Source organism: Lepisma saccharinum, chromosome 5 (genome assembly GCF_977018435.1).
Source record: "Lepisma saccharinum chromosome 5, izLepSacc3.1, whole genome shotgun sequence".
NCBI classification, from domain to species: domain Eukaryota; kingdom Metazoa; phylum Arthropoda; class Insecta; order Zygentoma; family Lepismatidae; genus Lepisma; species Lepisma saccharinum.
In genome coordinates this window covers 87,621,850-87,639,304 of record NC_139233.1, presented here as the reverse complement: position 1 = coordinate 87,639,304, position 17,455 = coordinate 87,621,850, and the positions used below count along the sequence as shown (strand labels likewise).

The 17,455-nt window shown below is 37.2% G+C and overlaps 1 protein-coding gene across 4 annotated transcripts in view; it reads right to left on the bottom strand.

The window, feature by feature from the left end:
• Positions 1-2,156: 2,156 nt before the first annotated feature.
• LOC145987929 (phospholipid-transporting ATPase ABCA3-like) overlaps positions 2,157-17,455 on the bottom strand; it is a 178,303-nt gene continuing 163,004 nt past the window's right edge. For all 4 annotated transcript variants that reach the window (XM_083122749.1, XM_083122748.1, XM_083122751.1 and 1 more), the window contains 4 exons: positions 16,519-16,666; positions 15,354-15,564; positions 8,836-9,052; positions 2,157-2,631 (listed from right to left, as the gene is read on the bottom strand). In XM_083122749.1, coding sequence (XP_082978875.1) covers positions 2,455-2,631; positions 8,836-9,052; positions 15,354-15,564; positions 16,519-16,666 — 753 coding nt within the window. In that variant the 3' untranslated portion in view covers positions 2,157-2,454. The remainder of the gene's footprint in view (positions 2,632-8,835; positions 9,053-15,353; positions 15,565-16,518; positions 16,667-17,455) is intronic.

Genomic DNA, 17,455 nt, shown 5'->3' with positions numbered 1-17,455 from the left:
CATTCTCTATCGTTCCCTCCTTCTCTCTCTAAAAAACACACAGTTAAAAATAAACTTAAAAGTAATATGTAGAAAAATACATTACATCATCTGAAAGTGTATTCTCTATGGATAAAGCACACAAATAAAGTTCCTATGTAAGTACAAGAATAAAAATATCATATATTCTACACATAATCTTCCTTCTAGTTCTTGTTCTTACATTTTCTGTCGTTATTTTTTATATTTGACATCTTGCTCCTACAGAAATTAAACACACATGCACACAGCAATTATAAACTGGTCTTTATACATGAACTCACTCTTGATTTCAACGTAATTATTTTAAACCTTGTGCCAAGATATTCACTATCATTTTGTTACTGTTATGTTTATATATTATTTGCTTAGAAATCTAGAATTGGACTAGTAGATAATTGTACAGAGTATGGGTGTAATTTTATGTCTGACAAATGCAGAAAATCAGAGGCATAAAAATTAAGGAACTTTATAGGCTGATATCAGCAAGGCAGGCAAGTTAAAGCTGCCATAAGTTTTACTATCCTCCAACTGGATGCATGGGGACATAGCAAGTAGGTATGTACCTGATACATGGATACCCAGAGTTGCCCCATACAAGGGCATTGCTAGGAAAAATTCCATTTGAAATCACCCATCCTGGGAATCAAACTTGGGTCTTCCATGTGGCAATCAGACACCCTACCTACTGACTGGACTGTGACTCCTTTCTAGAATTTACAGCATATGAGAAGGTTTGTGCATTGTTCTTTCATTTCTAAGAGTAATTCGTGCACCTTGTTTCAATTTTCTCTCTCTCACTCACTCTAGGCTTTTGAACCTTTATTTGGCAGGAAATAACACAGAGCTACCTCATTCACTTATATACATAACACTAGCTTTTTCGTCTCATGTAGCTCAACATTACATTGGTGTAAGTACAATGTGTGCATTTTCAGTATAGCCACAATTATTTCTTCACTTTTAACATAACATTTGCTTACATATTAGTTAACTATAGATGACAATAACAATACATCGGATGAGAGGACAATTTATGTCAGAGTCAAACCTAGGACTCTTACAATTTGTTATATGGTGTAGGCCAGCTCCACTAAAACACACCATATGAAATCACTGCAATATTTTTTTTAGATAAATAAATAAGGCATGGAATAGAGAGCTTAAATCAAAATAAATTTACTAAATATTTAATGATCTCAGAGTTTGTCAAATATGTGCTTACTACCACTTAAGACATTGTCAAGAGACCAAAGAGACACAAAAAGAAGACAGACATGGCAGAAATGATAAATTTCTTACCAGAAATGATAAATGAATATTCCCATATGCTAACAATGTTGCCAGTGCAGTGCCAGATCTACAAATTTTAGGCCCTATGTAAAATGCACACACTTGTGAAAGGACATGTCAAAGCTTTTGCTGTTATTCAGTATCTTCTTTGTATGTGTGCGTGTGTATACATACATATATATGTACAGTAGAATCTCGTCATAGTGGGGTCTAGGGGTGGGGTTGAAAAGGTCCCCCTGAAAAATTAATGTCCACCTAAAAATTATATATTTCACACATAATTTCATTTATGTTAATTATTATAAGGGCATTGAAGGAACATGATAATTTCAGACTGACGCTGTGTTTCTTAATGAGGCATCACTATTATGGTGAATAATATGCCTGGTTTGGCCACCCTGGAAAAAATCCTGTGGACTTCCATGTACTCCTAGTTCCACACCACAGATCTAGGGAAGAAATACTTGGCACGTTTAGAAAGAAATTATGTTTAGTTTCTGGTATGGAGCATAAGTTAATAAGTGGAAACTACTGCATCTTAGCCAACTTAAAATGAACAACAAATCCTTTCACATTACAATGTTTTGATGGTCTTTTCTTTACTCTGCAGTGATGGACAAATTACTACGTTTATTGTTATATATATACACACATATTTGATTATGTAAAGGACATGGCAACCCCCCCCCCCCCCTTAAACTGCATGGTTTCCCAGTTTGTAGATCCGGCACTGAGTGTTTCTGGTATTCCTTCAAATCACAATGGAAGTTTTCCATAGCAATTTGATTAGAATGGAAGCAGTAATAAGAATTGGTCTTTAAATATATATAGTTTAATAAATTGAAAACTTTTATAAAATAATTTATTTTACTTGCATAAAAACCTGTCATCAACAGCCATGTGAATAGTGACAGTGAGTCACTAATCAATACGCAAATTAAACGTTTTTACAAGCAAAGTGGAAATATTTAATACAAAAATTGAGAGTGAAATATGCTCACAAAGGTGAATTACACTAGACAGAATTCTAAAATATTAAATTGATGTTAAAATCATAAAAAGAAAAATTTCTTAATACTTATATTTTCTGTCAACCATTGTACGATATATCACAGATTTGCTTTAACATCCTGTTCATTAAATCTATGTCTGATCTTGGGTCTTCTGTTTCCGTGCAAATGATAGGAACACTTGTTCTAATGTTGTCTGGCTTATGGTGTAGTCTTCTATTATGGGGAATGTCTTCTTCACTCTCTCCATTGTAGAAAACATCTTCCCCCATGAAAAGGATTGATCAGTTATGTGATAGTGCAACAAACCCTAGAAGGAAAAGAGTTGTATTACTGTTTGTTACATTGAAGAGATAAATAAATATAAAATATTTAAAATATTTTTCATTAGTACAGTCTTAATGCTATGACCAACTCTCAAACTAAGGTGGACAGCAGTGGCGTAGCTGCCGCCCCCAAAACCCCCGCAATGCAAAGGGGGGGGGGAGGGGGCGAGGTATAAGGGCCTCGCGATGTGCTCCTGAAATTTTATATAATAGCAGAAATTTCACAGTTAGTGTCGCTTACCAAAAAAAAAAAAAGGGATCTATTTGCAAAACACAAATCTGGTTCGCAGTATCATCATGTAGCGACGTCTGCGATAATAAGCAGTGGAGTATTGTCTCAGCCAGAGGGGCCTGGATAACTTGTCATATGGATCCCCTCCAAAATGCAGAATTAACTTACTTGCTCGCAGATGGCCGTCAATAGGAAAACATCCCTCATCTCACACCTTTATAGCTATGCAGTTTGTCGTAAACATAGTGTAGTGTGTCAATTGTCTACAGTTATGAATCCTGTAGAAAGATTCAGTTGCTCAACCAGTCGGTTCTATATTGCTACACAATAAACATCAAACTTGGTATTTCATTCCTTTTACTGCTAATATTAGTGTTGCATGTGATATTTAAAATTTAACTTCACATAAAATATTTTGAAGGGGACCCCAAGCCTTTTCATATTGAAATACGAGTTGAAATGAATTTCCCACATTGTCTACACTTGTTATGTTTTACTTCAAAGGGGCCAAAAACCCAATTGGAGGTGGGGCCCAGGGGCAATTACCACCTTGCCCTGACCTGAGGGCCATTATATCCCTTCCTCTGCCATGCAGGGTACACAGCTTATGAGTTATACATATGTGTCCATTATTTTGTGTAATTTTGTGAAGTTCATTTCTCTTACATATTGAAATTATGTGGACATTTCTGTCGAACCAGCTTTTCTTTTCCAATGTGGTACGATTTTGTGATCTGCAGTGTTCGATGTGAAAATTTCTGTCTGCGAATTTCCTTGTTCAGAGTTGGGGATAGAAGGAAGACAATGCAGTATGTGGAGGAGGATGCTTATGCAAATTCCAGCACTGATGGTCTATTAATAAAACGGTTATTTCTTTAAGAAATATACGATCAATGGTCTATCGAAAAGAAGTGGCAGCATTAAAATTATAAATAATGATATAAAGATTGAATCTTTTCTGGTGGGGGAGAGTGATTCAGTCCTTCCAAGCGGCAAATTTCCAGTGAATAGGGTCCTATCGCAGCTTTATCTCCCAAGACCGGAGATCGCGACCATTTTTTCGTACCAGATAATAATTGACTTTGTGTGAAGTTAGGTCACCACCGGAAATCGAGAGGTCCGGTTCAACTCCCATAACTGCAGTGATAAGTTTGCTTGAGTATATTGGTCACTATTAGTATTAGAAGTGTAATGTGAGTGACTCTTACGTGGAATCTTGGTCTGGCGCCGCCAGGGATGGCTTAGGGGCTGAAGGTGGAACCACCTCAAAGTTATGAAATTAGTGTTTACTATCACATAACAATTCCTCCACAACAGTATTTTTTTTTTAATATCTGTGTATTATATGTAACATCATTAAAAAATGTTTCAAGCAAAAAACAAATGATCACGAACAAAATATTTGGCAGTGGGAAGCTTTCCCCTCCTCCAAAAAAGATTCCTGGCAGTGCCACTGCGTTTAAATACGAGAAAAGATTTCCAGATTCTTCTTCCAGTTATTTATCAGAGATTCAGACCATCCTGGTTTAGTTTCAAGAAGGTAATACACTGATGTATAAGTCGATAACAAAAAAGGGAGTATTTTGGGTAAAAGTTAATTTCTTGTACAACTTGGAGGGTGAGGGTGGTAAGAGGACTAGCTAAAAAATTGTACGTCCGCTCCAGTCCGGCATCATAATTTTTTTGTCAGTAAGGGAGCCTCCAATATTTTGCTTCCGGCAGGGGCTCCAGAGAACTGTGCTATGCCACTAGTGGACAGTCATTTGTTTACTCCTCTCACTGTCACCACACATGAAAATTTTTCTCTTTGCTTGTGCCAGAGTGCCCCTGTGTTGTCATATTTACAACATCATCAAAAAATTCAACTTTAGATACGAGGCGTATTCGAAAAGTAAGTACCAAAAGGGTGTAAGAAATAAAGTAAAATAGTTTTGTACTTTTTTTCATTTGCACTGCATTCTAATGACCTTAAACTACTTTTCTACGTAGTTTCCACAATTTTTCAAGCATTTGTCATAGAATGGCACTGGTTTTTGTATCCCATCGTCATAGAATGTTCCCGCCTGTGATGAAAGCCATGCATGCACTCCTGCTTCGACGTCATCATCCTCGTCGAAACGCTGACCACAATTTTCGATATTCCAGGCTATCTGTCACAATTTCGTAGAGAACTGTTTTCTTGAAATTTGTGAAAATTCTATGGAAAGCGACAATATTGTGAAGCGTCTGTTTTCACGAATTTCCGCATTGACCGCATGCACCAAATCCTCGGTCACAACAGATGGCCGACCGCTCCTTGGCTCATCGTGAACTGTCTCACGACCTTCTTTAAATATCAAAAATAAAGACCTGTCACAGTTGACGATGCATGTCTACCGGTTTCACGTTTCTTGCACTGAGAAAACGAATCACAGACCGGACTTCAGTCGGCAGCCGATTGATTTTCTTGAACGTTTCAAACCTTCATAAACCTACGAAGAAAAAGCATGACCTGCTCCCACGACTGCCTGTGGCTTACTAACGGATGAAGGAGGTCAGCGAGAACTCACACGGTTGCGACTGCAGCGCTACAGCGGCAATATTTGCAAACGTTACTTACTTTACGAATACGCCTCGTATTACATCTCTGCTTTCATTGTGTATGGTTTTCTCCTTTATGATGCCATAAACAATTACACTGAACAAATGTGACAATGATGTATCGAAGAATGCCACACACTTTGGCAATGAAGGGGCAGGATTGCATGGAAAGCAGCTGATTGCATCACCCATTGCTGCTTTGCTTACTTAGGGTTGAAATTGCCATGACAAAGCCAGATTTTTTCTCTTCTTGGTTGAGTTATACAAATATATTGTTTTAATTTACTTCCTGGTGCTTTGTGTGGCTTTATTACAATTGTTCTAGGACAAAATCCAATGCTATCTCAGGTCAGATGTGAATGTGGAGGAGGTGTGAATGAACCATGATACTAAGAATAAAACCAATTTAATACAATTCCAAATGCTTGAAGATTCTGGCATGATTATCTCAAGAAAGAGTTTTCTTAATATTTTTTCCAGAATTGTCTCTGCATTGCATTCTTTCGAGCTTTGAATAAGTATTTGAAAATGAGTTGCTGATTTCAGTTTTTGAACTTTCATTAATCCAACATGCCAGAAGTTTCAAGGGGAGTGGAGGTTGAACCTTTAACCCTTTCCAGACAGGACTTAGAATATCAAGTGTTCCTGAGGAAAAAAATTGCTGTTTTTAAAAAAAAAATCATAGAAAATATATTATGAATGTTATTATTTAACATTTTTTCCCCTAAAATTCACAACAATTGAGGGGTCTAGTGAGAGAGGGAGCTATGCCACAAATCTTGAAAATTTTATTATTTGCCATTTGCAGTCTTATCCTACCATCTGTCATCTATCATGTGAATTACAACCATGTGGCATAGCTCCCGCTTGTTCTGCAACAGATTTTCTGAGTTCTTGAATACGTCCTCATCAGCATTTTGAGTGAGAGAAGGAGCTATGCCACTTACTAATGGTGTCTGCAATAGAAGTGGCAGAGGTTGTGTTGCAGTAACCAGTGCAAGATTTAATATCAGGCCTGAAGTTAAAAGATCTCATGGCAATAATGCCTTATAGTCCTCCAGTTCTTCATGGTGTTTACCAAAAACTAAAATCCACAGAAACAATGGACAGTGAAGATTCTCCAGAATACATATGAAGTTGTCTTTATGTAGATCATATGTAACCCTGTGAACATGATTTACACTCGGGCAAAAGTATTTAAGCCTTGTTCAAAGTATTTGATGTGCTAGTTTGATTTTTCCACATGGGTATACTACAACAATATATCACACATGTTCATAATAAATGGTATTTATATTGAAATTCATATTTTTCCTTTTGAATAATTTATCTAACAATATGTTCAGAAAAAAAATACCCTTTGTTATACAAATTATGACTCAACGCAATGCTTTAGAAAACTCAATTCATTTCCATTTCTTGTCAAAGTAGCATAGCTCCCTCTCTCACTAGACCCCTCAATTCCTCTTTCCACAGATACATACGAGGGTGGTTCAGCATGCTCCGCCCCTGACGTAGAAGGAACCCTCGTAGGAAAACCAAATCACTGTCACTTTTCAACATAGTCCCCTGCAACATTAACACACTTTTCCAATCGGTCTTCCAGTGCTTCAATCCCAGCAGAAAAAAATTATTTTGGTTGGTCCTGCAACCAAGCATTAACAACATCCATAACATCGGAATCACTGGCAAAATGTTTTCCACGAAGGTGTTTCTTCATGTTTGGGAACAGGTGGAAGTCACTGGGGGACAGATCTGGAGAATAAGGGGTATGAGGGACAATTTCGAACCCTGCTGCATGAATTGCAGCCACCGCAACTTGGGAGGCGTTGGCGGGAGCATTGTCACAATGGAACACCACACCACGGGCCAAAATTGAGCGGCGTTTCTCCTTGATGGCAGTACGTAATTCTTCAATTAGGGTTGCAAAATAAACACCTGTGATTGTCTTTCCCTGTTGGAGATAATCTATCAAAAGAATTCCTTCTGCATCCCAGAACACATATGCCATCACTTTGTCCTTTGATGGTTGAACCTTGAATTTCTTCGGGGTGGAAAATGGGGGTGTTTCCATTGCATGCTTTGGAATTTACTTTCAGGAGTGATGAACCCACGTTTCATCCATTGTAACAAATCTCTTCAGAAACTTTGGCTTGTCAGCCTTTATTGTCCGTAACAGGTTCTGACTTGTCACACAACGTGTCCTCTTTTGGTCGACTGTCAGCATTCTTGGGACCCAACGTGCAGAGATCTTTACCATTAACAAATGATTATGAATAATTGAATGCACACTGCCAGTTCAGATGCCACATCTGTCTACTATATGTTGGACAGTCACTCGCCGGCCTGCCAAAATCATGTCATGCACTTTTGTAATCATTTCTGGTGTGGTCACTGTTGCAGATGGGCCACCACCATGCTCATCTTCACAGGTCTGCCGACCACATTTAAATTCGCGGCACCATCTCTTCACTAGGTCATATGAGGGGTTAGAGTCTCTAAGAGTTCCCACCATATCTGCATGGATGTCTTTCTTTGTTAGATTTTTCTTGAGTAAATATTTTATCCCTGCTCGGACCTCAGATTTTTCCATTTTTTCACATGTGGCTACACTTCTAACTGATCATCAACTTGTAACAAAAAGATAAATTGTTGTAAATTCTTGAAACTTTGTGGATATTAGTCTAAAGAATGAACAATGTTACATATAAGATTACAGATCTCTACTATTACTGGAAATGGGCCAGGGGCGGAGCATGCTGAACCACCCTCGTATGTTCAGTGGCGGCGATTGGGTTCCAAAACCAGGGAGGGGGCAAGGTGCCAAAACTGGGGGGGTAAAGACAGTTTATTTCCCTTTGTAGATAAGTTTTAGCATAGTACCGGAGCCAAAGTGGCATAAAGGGGGGGCAACTGTTCCCCCTCGCCCCATAATCGTCGCCGCGACTGTATATGTTGCATTTTATATAAATCTTCTCACATTTATGATTATTTTCTGTAGCAATTGTTAGTGAAAACGTATTTTGGATAAATAATATAAAATTAATATATAAAAATAATGTACAATCAAAATCATCACTAACTGCAAAATCTGAAGAGGAATCATCATAAGAAATTTCCACAATGTCGATATGAATTAAGAGTGTAAAGAAATGTGCAACTTAATTTGACACAAATTATAGCCCATCCTTCATTCACAATGCAATTTTGTAGTGAACGACAGGCTATGCTCGTTGCTCATCTTATTGAACAGTAATTGTATGATGGGCAATGCCCATCGCTCATCTGACCATATCAGAGTTAATACATATTACAAATAATATTTGAATAACACAGGTGACAAAATCAAGTTGGTGGCAAGGTATAAATAAAATACCTGGTGCTCATCCTTCAGTATGCATGGCGAGAATGCTTTTTCCACTGTGTGCTTCACTGTCTCGACATCTCTGCTGTCACTGGCTGCATTCAGTTTAATCAGAATAGTGAAACCTTGTCCGTACTTGTTCTTCAGGTACTGGATGCTGCCGAAACACATAAACTGGCCATTCACCATAATTGCCAAAACATTGCAGAGAGCTTCGCATTCTTCCATACTACAAAAAAGAAACATTAAGCATTACTGAAAATATGCACTAATATAAGAGAAGAATTAACCCATGCAATCAAACATCCTATCCATAATGTTTTTCTGGTAGATAAATTGAAAGAACTGCATAAAACATGAACTTTTCACTCAGAGTTATAATAGTCATAACAATCCTTGCAAACGACGTTTCGCGAAGCTACACTTCGCTTCTTCAGGTTTTCTTATCAGTAAATAAAATGCTTCGTCATATATATAAATAAACCCAGGATTAGGTAAAAAAGGGTATTGGGATATAAAATGTGAAATTACATGATGTTAAAAGTGCCATATAGGCTAGGAGATAATTCTAAAAGAACGGTGTACCCATACTACCATACAGAATGAATGACTACTGTAGCGTACGAGTGCTACATCCCTTCCAATGTAAATTCCACAGATGCCAAAGCAGTGTGAGTCACTTCTGGCATGACAAGGAATTTAACAGACTCTTCACTATTTTTTCCCCATCGTTTAAACATTTTGATCAATGTTTCATCCAAGTTGCCGCCATCGCTATTTAGTTTTTCTCTCTATCAACACAAATATTTGCAGTCTCGTGAACGTTCCTATCGGGTTGTTTATGAACTCTTTTTACCACTTCCCTTTGTCTAAACTTATGTTTCAAATGTTTTCGGTGATTGTTCCTTTATATCCTTGTCATAATCGTCCCAGCGAGTTCACATGCTTCTTCTTCCGGTTTGTTTTATATATGCTTTACTACAAGAACAAGTTATCCTATACACGCCCTTCTCATCTCTGACCTCTTTTCGCCCCTTTCCATCCTTTTTGTATTCTGTGAAATACTCCTTTATAATTATATTTTATTTTATTTACTGATAAGAAAACCTGAAGAAGCGAAGTGTAGCTTTGTGAAACGTCGTTTGCAAGGATTGTTACCAAAAAAAGGGGGGGGTCATTTCGTTTGATTGACTTGTTATTGATTCTTAGTTTTGGTTTTTATGTACAGTTTTTCTACTTACCTGTGGGTGATTGCGGCAATAGGGTTGAAATAGAACACCACCTCCTATGCCTTTAGAATCGGTTTGGATGTGGGGGACGTGCTGTTTGCATTAATACAAATTTAGTCAAGCAGACAAACTGTGGACAATAAGGTTCAGTGCACCAACAATGGCAGTGAACCTGAGCAGTTTTGTACGTTTTATGCAAACATGAAAGTGAGCTTCAAGTACCTAAAGTAAACATATATTGCTTAAATATGTCTGTATTATATTGTTCCGCAAATTTTGTCTGACCAAAATAAATTGTGTAAATAATTCGGCATTTGCTAATAATATATTCAATAAACAGTTCCTAGCATTATAGTTTCACAATCTCAGAAACAAGGGAACGTTGTACGTAGTATGAAATTTCTCTACTTGGGAGATCAGTTTGTTTGTTTTGTAAACAACACCATATGTGCAAAATGCTGCCATGCTGTTATTACTAATATAAAAATGTAAGTCATGTACCCTGGAATAAGCATGTAAATTCAGAGTTCCTTTCTCTACAGGGTCAATCCATATGAAGTGGAACAACGTGGTTGCTTGACATTTTGTAAAATCATATTATTTTGATTGGTGTGAGCCTCATATGTTGACAGTTCAGAACCACTGATTTTATTTTTACTATCACTGATTTCAAGATGGTGGAAATTTTTTTATCGTGGTGTGCGTCATTTTCTCTATTTGTAAGCATGAGCAGTAAATCTTTTTCTCAGCTCAGGTAGGTCCGACGACAATGAGGCAAAATCTGTGATGTTAAGCACATTATAGGCTACAATTATATTTGTGTGTAATTTTCTAAATATTATTCTTTCATAATAAATTTGAAGGTCAAAATTGTGTATCCTAATCGCTCAAAATGACATTTTCGGATATTTTTTTCAGGGGGAAGGCAGTTAGTTTGACACTTGAATTTTTTTCAATTACCTGTGAATCAAGAGTGTATATCAAAATTATTTTAATCTTGAAATTTTAATATTTTTTTTTCTACAGGGTCATAAATATGTACTTTTTGTTAAAATGCTCCGACTTCAGGGTTAAATAAGTTGCCGTTGTTTAAACATCTGAAATTTGTACAAAATACAGTACTCTATGATACGTGATTTCAGTTAAAATTTTGAGTTTGAGATTCAATTCGTTTAGGAGATACAGTCATGCAAATCTCATGAAAATTCAGCAATTTGCATTACATAAGGTATGTCAAGTTTCATTTCTTATTAACATATTTTGTGTTAAAATTCTGCAAACTGTAACTCCTAATGTAAATGAACAACATTAGAATCCTTAAATGGATCTTCAATGAAGTGTATATACGAGGCCATGCTGAAAAGTAATGCCTCCTTTTCTTTTGTTACTTTGTAAATGCATTGTGGATTTGAGCAACCATGCATTGTACTTATCAGATTTTCCCACTTTTCCATTGAAAGTTTCAAACTTCTATCGCCATGAGGTGCTGACTATAGCGAACAAAATGGCAGCTTGTAACCATGCAATGTCGGTGGAGCTCCTGAAGCAGCGTGCGATGATCGAGTTTCTAACTGCAGAAAATGTGTTACAAATTGACATTCAAAGGAGAAGGAAGGTTTTTTATGGGGATGAATGTGTAGACATCAGTACTATGTGATGTTCGGCTGTTAATGCTGGTAATGAAAACCCCAGCTGAAGAACTCTCAATGTATGTGTCAGAATGGAGTGGAAGACCATGACTGCAACTGATGGAGATCATCGAGATCTTGTCGATGAACTCATTAGAAAATTGAGCTCAGAGAAAAGACTGCCTGTCATGAAAGCAAACACAGGGAAGGTTTCAGCTGCTTTAAGAAGAAATTCTGAGAGTTCATTTCATAGTGTAATGGAAAATCTTGAAGAAAATGTGGATCTCAGAGATGAGTTTGAGCAACTTATCAATGCACTTGAAGAAAAATGTGCCATGGCAGACAAAAAACAGAAGGTCAAAATCATAAATCTACGACCTAAGTCACGGACTTGAAAGGGAATAACTACAGAGTTCAATGCACCTGAATGTCTGGTAAGCTTAATAAGAGAACTAGTGAAAGATCAGGGCATTATTCTACCAAAACTAGGAAAGAGAGACACATGGTGTTGGCATTGAACCAGAGACAGTTATTAAAGTCTGTGAGTTTTATGACACATTCATCACCATAAAAAGCCTTCCTTCTCCTTTGAATGTCAATTGTGGGCACATTTTCTGGATAACCGCACACTGCTTCAGGAGTTCCACCGATATTGCATGGTTACAATGTTTTATTGCATTATTTTCTAGCAAGGTGGTAGAGGAGGCTCTTAATGTAGACCATTTTCCTCGTTACAGTCAGCACCCCATGGCGACAGAATTTTGAAACTTTGAATGGAGAAGTGGGAACATCTGATAAGTACAATGCATGGTTGCTCAAATCCACAATGCATTTACACAGTAACAAAAGAGTAGGATGCATTACATTTCAGCATTCCCTCGTATATATACTTTATTGCAGTTCCATTTAAGGATTCTAATGTTGTTCATTTACATTCTGAGTTATAGTTTGCAGAATTTTAACACAAAATATGTTAATAAGAAATGAAAGTTGACATACCTTATGTAATGCGAATTACTGAATTTTCATGAGATTTACATGACTGTATCTCCTAAATCAATTGAACCTCAAACTCAAAATTTTAACTGAAATCACGTATCATAGAGTACCATATTTTGAACAAATTTCAAATGTTTAAACAACTGCCCACCAGAGATATTTAACTCTGAAGTCGGAGCTTTTTAACAAAAAGTACATGTTTATGACCCTGTAGGAAAAATAATTATTAAAGTCTCAAGATTAAAATAATTTTGATATACACTCTTGGTATAAAGGTAATTGCAAAAAAAAATTCAAGTGTCAAACTAACTGCCTTCCCCCTGGAAAAAAATATCTGAAAATGTAATTTTGAGTGAATAGGATGCACAATTTTGACCTTGAAATATATTATGAAAGAATAATATTTAGAAAATTACACACAAATATAATTGTAGCCTATAATGTGCTTAACGTCACAGATTTTGTCTAATTGTCGTAGGACTTACCAGGGCTGAGAAAAAAAGTTACCACTGATGCTTACAAAGGAGAAAATGATGCATGCCACGATAAAAAAAAAAGTCCACCACCTTGAAATCAGTGGTAGTAAAAATAAAATAACAGTGGTTCTGAACTGTCAACATATGAGGCTCACACCACACAAAATATATACTATTTTTAAAAAATGTTCAAGCAACCATGTTGTACCACTTCATATGGATTGACCCTACGTGGAAATCTATTCCAGTCACTTGCTTACAGAAGATTGAACCACTCAAGTTCTTGTATCAGATTCACAGAACAGCAGTTATTAGTATCGGTTAAAATTATACTGGTACTGTCTAAGGACTGGCAAGGATTTGGTGTGAGAATGAATCTTCTGCATGTGAAGCCATACGCCACAAAGATTTTCTCTAATGGCAGCAGTGAAATATGTGGAAAATGTTAACTGGAAGAGGGGGGGAGGAATGTTTGGTGAAACCTTGGGGTTGAAGGGGTGGTCCTTTGGTTTAACATGGTTACAATGAGACACAGGGGTGGCTCAAGTTAAAATTTTCACCCAGGCAATGTTTCTTTTTGTAGCCCCACTTCTTCCCAATCTGCCCCCCTCCCATAGTTCTGCCCTAGTTCCTCCTACTTTCCACCTACCCGCAATAAGAAACCTCACCATGTTATATATATGGCTTTAATGACTAAAATTAATAACCTTATTTATAAAATACTTTAAGTGCTACTGTTAAGGAACAAGTTTATTGTAGGCATGTGTTTCTTTAATACGTACATAATACATCGAAATAACAGTAATCTCTTAGCTTAAATTGCTGCATGATTTTGCAATATACTTACTATGTTATTCAGCAGTAACTTTAAATACTCTTGTCAACAAAAAATCCAACTATTTTTAAAAGAAATAGCCATGCACCCGGTGGAGATACATAGTAGTTCAGATCTCACATTAAACCATAGGCCAAGTCCCAATTAGCCTTTCTGGGCATAAAGTAGACATAAAAATAAACAAACAAACAATTAGCCATGCTGAGAAAGGTATATAATCAAAAAAATAATTTTTGGCACTAATAAAGGGGATATCCCAGTTTGGTGGCCCCTTAAAGAAGGAACCATGGGCAGACACCTAGATTGCCCAGCCTATAAGCCACCCCTGATAAGACATCTGGGAGAGGGCCCCCAACTGGAATTTTCTATTGGTTCCAATTGAAATTTCAATTGGATTGAATTGGTTTCAATTGGAATGTATTGGAGTCTATCAGATGCCTAATATAGCTATCGGAATGTATTGGTTTCAATCGGAATCCCAATTGGTTTCAGTTGGAAAATCAAGACAAATTCCAATTGGTGAATTGTATCCAATTGTAAGTTTGTATATATTGTAGAATAAATATGTTATAAATTCATTTATTGACTCAAAGCATAGGTAATTTAATTCTTGACACCACGTTTCCTGTGATTAAGTTCATTGGAAAAACAGCACACTTTGTTGCTGTTTTCACATGTACAAAGGAAGAACAACATGTCAATTTATGACTGAAGCAGCATGTTTTTTGATTTTCTACAAATGTGTTAAATATAATTAAGCTACAGAGTCAAAAACGTGTTATGTTTGAAAAAAATGTGTGTGAAAGTTTTCTTAAGTTACAAATTCCACATGCTTTACCAGAGATTTATTTTAGTTGTTTTATATGATTACTCCATTGCATTTACAGTTGTATAGATAATAATTTTTCATAAGCAATGTATTGAAAACAATAAAATACTTTCCAATAGAAGGCCTCCCCGATGGCATAGTGGTAACGTCGTAGCCTTGTAATCAAGTAATCAAGGGGTTCCGGGTTTGGCTCCCAGTGGAGGAACACTTTAAACTGTAGGTCCAGTCCCGATTAGCCTTCCTGTGCATAAAGTGGACTTAAAACAACAAATCAATCAGTTCCGATAGTGTCTAAAAACTCATGTTGGGTATCGGAATTAATTTGAAAAATTTCCAGCTGGTGGTACCATCCCCCCCCCCCCACTTTGAACACTGAATTACAGTCGTAAAAGCTTAACGAAGTAAGCAAATTAATATATACAACTCCCCGTAGTGTTCACCAGCAATACCTGGCAAATAACAAATTACTGTAAGCATAACAATAGTGGCAAAGATTTACATAGAGATAAACAGGTGTGAAAGGAGTTAGGTTACCTGTGAGAGGTTAGTACAATGGCCTGTCCTGTTTTCTGGCTTTTCTGAAGAACACCCCAGAGATTCCTTCGTGCCACAGGATCCACTCCACTGGTTGGCTCATCAAGAAATATGATCGGCAAGTCTCCTATGAGAGCCATGGCTGTGCTCAGCTTCCTCTTGTTACCACCACTGTATGTGCCACATTGTCTATCGGCATACTCGTTCAAATCTAAAAATGAATATGAAAGATGCACTTTCACACAATGCAACAATTATTCTTCCAAATAGCTAGCTATACAGACTAAATTCCAGAGGGGGTTGGTGGAATCCTCCACCCCCAACCAACAATCTTATTTAAAAAAAAATCTCCCATCTAATACCATCACATCATTGCTCAATATTAATGAAAAACAAAAATAAAATATAAACAAATTCATATTTACACCTCTAAATTACTATGTAATTACTGGCATGATCTACAGCCTCGATATGATACCAGTGGTATTTGAAAGTATTGGTTCGAATTACTTCAAAGTAATACTTGAATACTTGGTAAATTTATGCATACAATTGGCTCAAGCATCCATATCAGTACTGTTGGGAATTGGTGAGAGAATATGCATTCTGTATTATTATATATAATTTATATTATGTATGTATGTCTGTGTCTACATTAAGAGCCTCCTCTACCACCTTGCTAGAAAATAATGCAATAAAACATATTTTGTAGATGGACTTTATTACTTCAGCAACCTCTTGTGCAGTGGAGTTGGGTTGTTCAGGACATGTGTCCTAGTAAATATGCATGCTTGTTGGGAAAATCAGCGAGAGATATACACACAACCTGTTGCAGCTGGATGATCAATGATAACCCTTTTTCCTATTAAAGCATAAAAAAGTTACCAGGAAAGAACATCGTTAAAGTGAATAACTGATTGTTGATCCACTGCACCCTGCTAATGCACCTCCTGATTTGTTTAACAAAGTTTCCAAACACTGTTCACATTCCAGTGTCACTTTCAGTTTTAATCAGAGGAGTAGGGGGCAGCACTGTACAAGAAACATTTGAAATGACCCTTGTATATGACGTTACATTGTCCAACATGTTCTTCCAATTACATACTACAGTCTAAGATTGGCACCATTCATGCCAACCCTGATAACTCCCTGCTATACAACTCACCAAATGCAGTGATCCATTTTCTCACTTCATTTTCAACATCCTCTGCTGGAATTCCACGCAATTTTGCAAACAATCTCAGCATCTCGTTTCCAGTGAGAACATCTATGATGGCATCAAACTGGGGGCAGTATCCTATTTGGGATAAATACTGGAAGAAAAGAATAATATTTTACATTAGCCTTTGGAGAATGTGATGAATTGCATTTCTAAATGTTAGATCAAACCAAAATTGATGTGCTACACATTTCCCATGGTAGTGCGTTCACCATTCTGCACAATTACTTGAACATGAGATGCGTATGTGCAAGATAGATGCCGAGATTGCTAACGTCTGAACAGAAGCAGGTGAGAGTGGAGGTGTGTTGAGAGCCTCAGTGTCTGGTAGCTGAGCATGGAACATGGCGAGACCTACCTGAATTTCATCATAACTGGTGACGAGAGTTGGCTTCAACACTACGATCCTGAAAGCAAACAGGTGAGCACAGTCTGGAAATCACCCAGTTCTCAAATGAAAAAGAAAGCTAAAACTGTTCCGTTGGCAAATAAGGTAATGGTGATTTCCTTCTTCGACTACCGTGGAATGGTCTACCAACATGAAGTTCACCCACATACCACGATGACTGAGCAGTATTATGTGACAGTTTTGAAGACTCTGGCTGAACACATCCATCAAAAACGTCCTGAGTTGCATTGGGTTGGCGCCTACACCAGGATAATGCACGCCCTCACATTTCCAACATTTTTGCCCAATATCTGGCTCAACAAAACATGGAATGTATATCGCACCCTCCATACAGCCCGGATCTTGGTTCATGTGACATTTTCCTTGTTCTCTCATCTAAAATCAGATCTGCGGGCAAGTGTTTCGACTCATCAAAGGCTGTTCTGATGAAGGCGGAGGCGGTTCTGAAGACAATGTCAAAAGATGGGTTCCAGC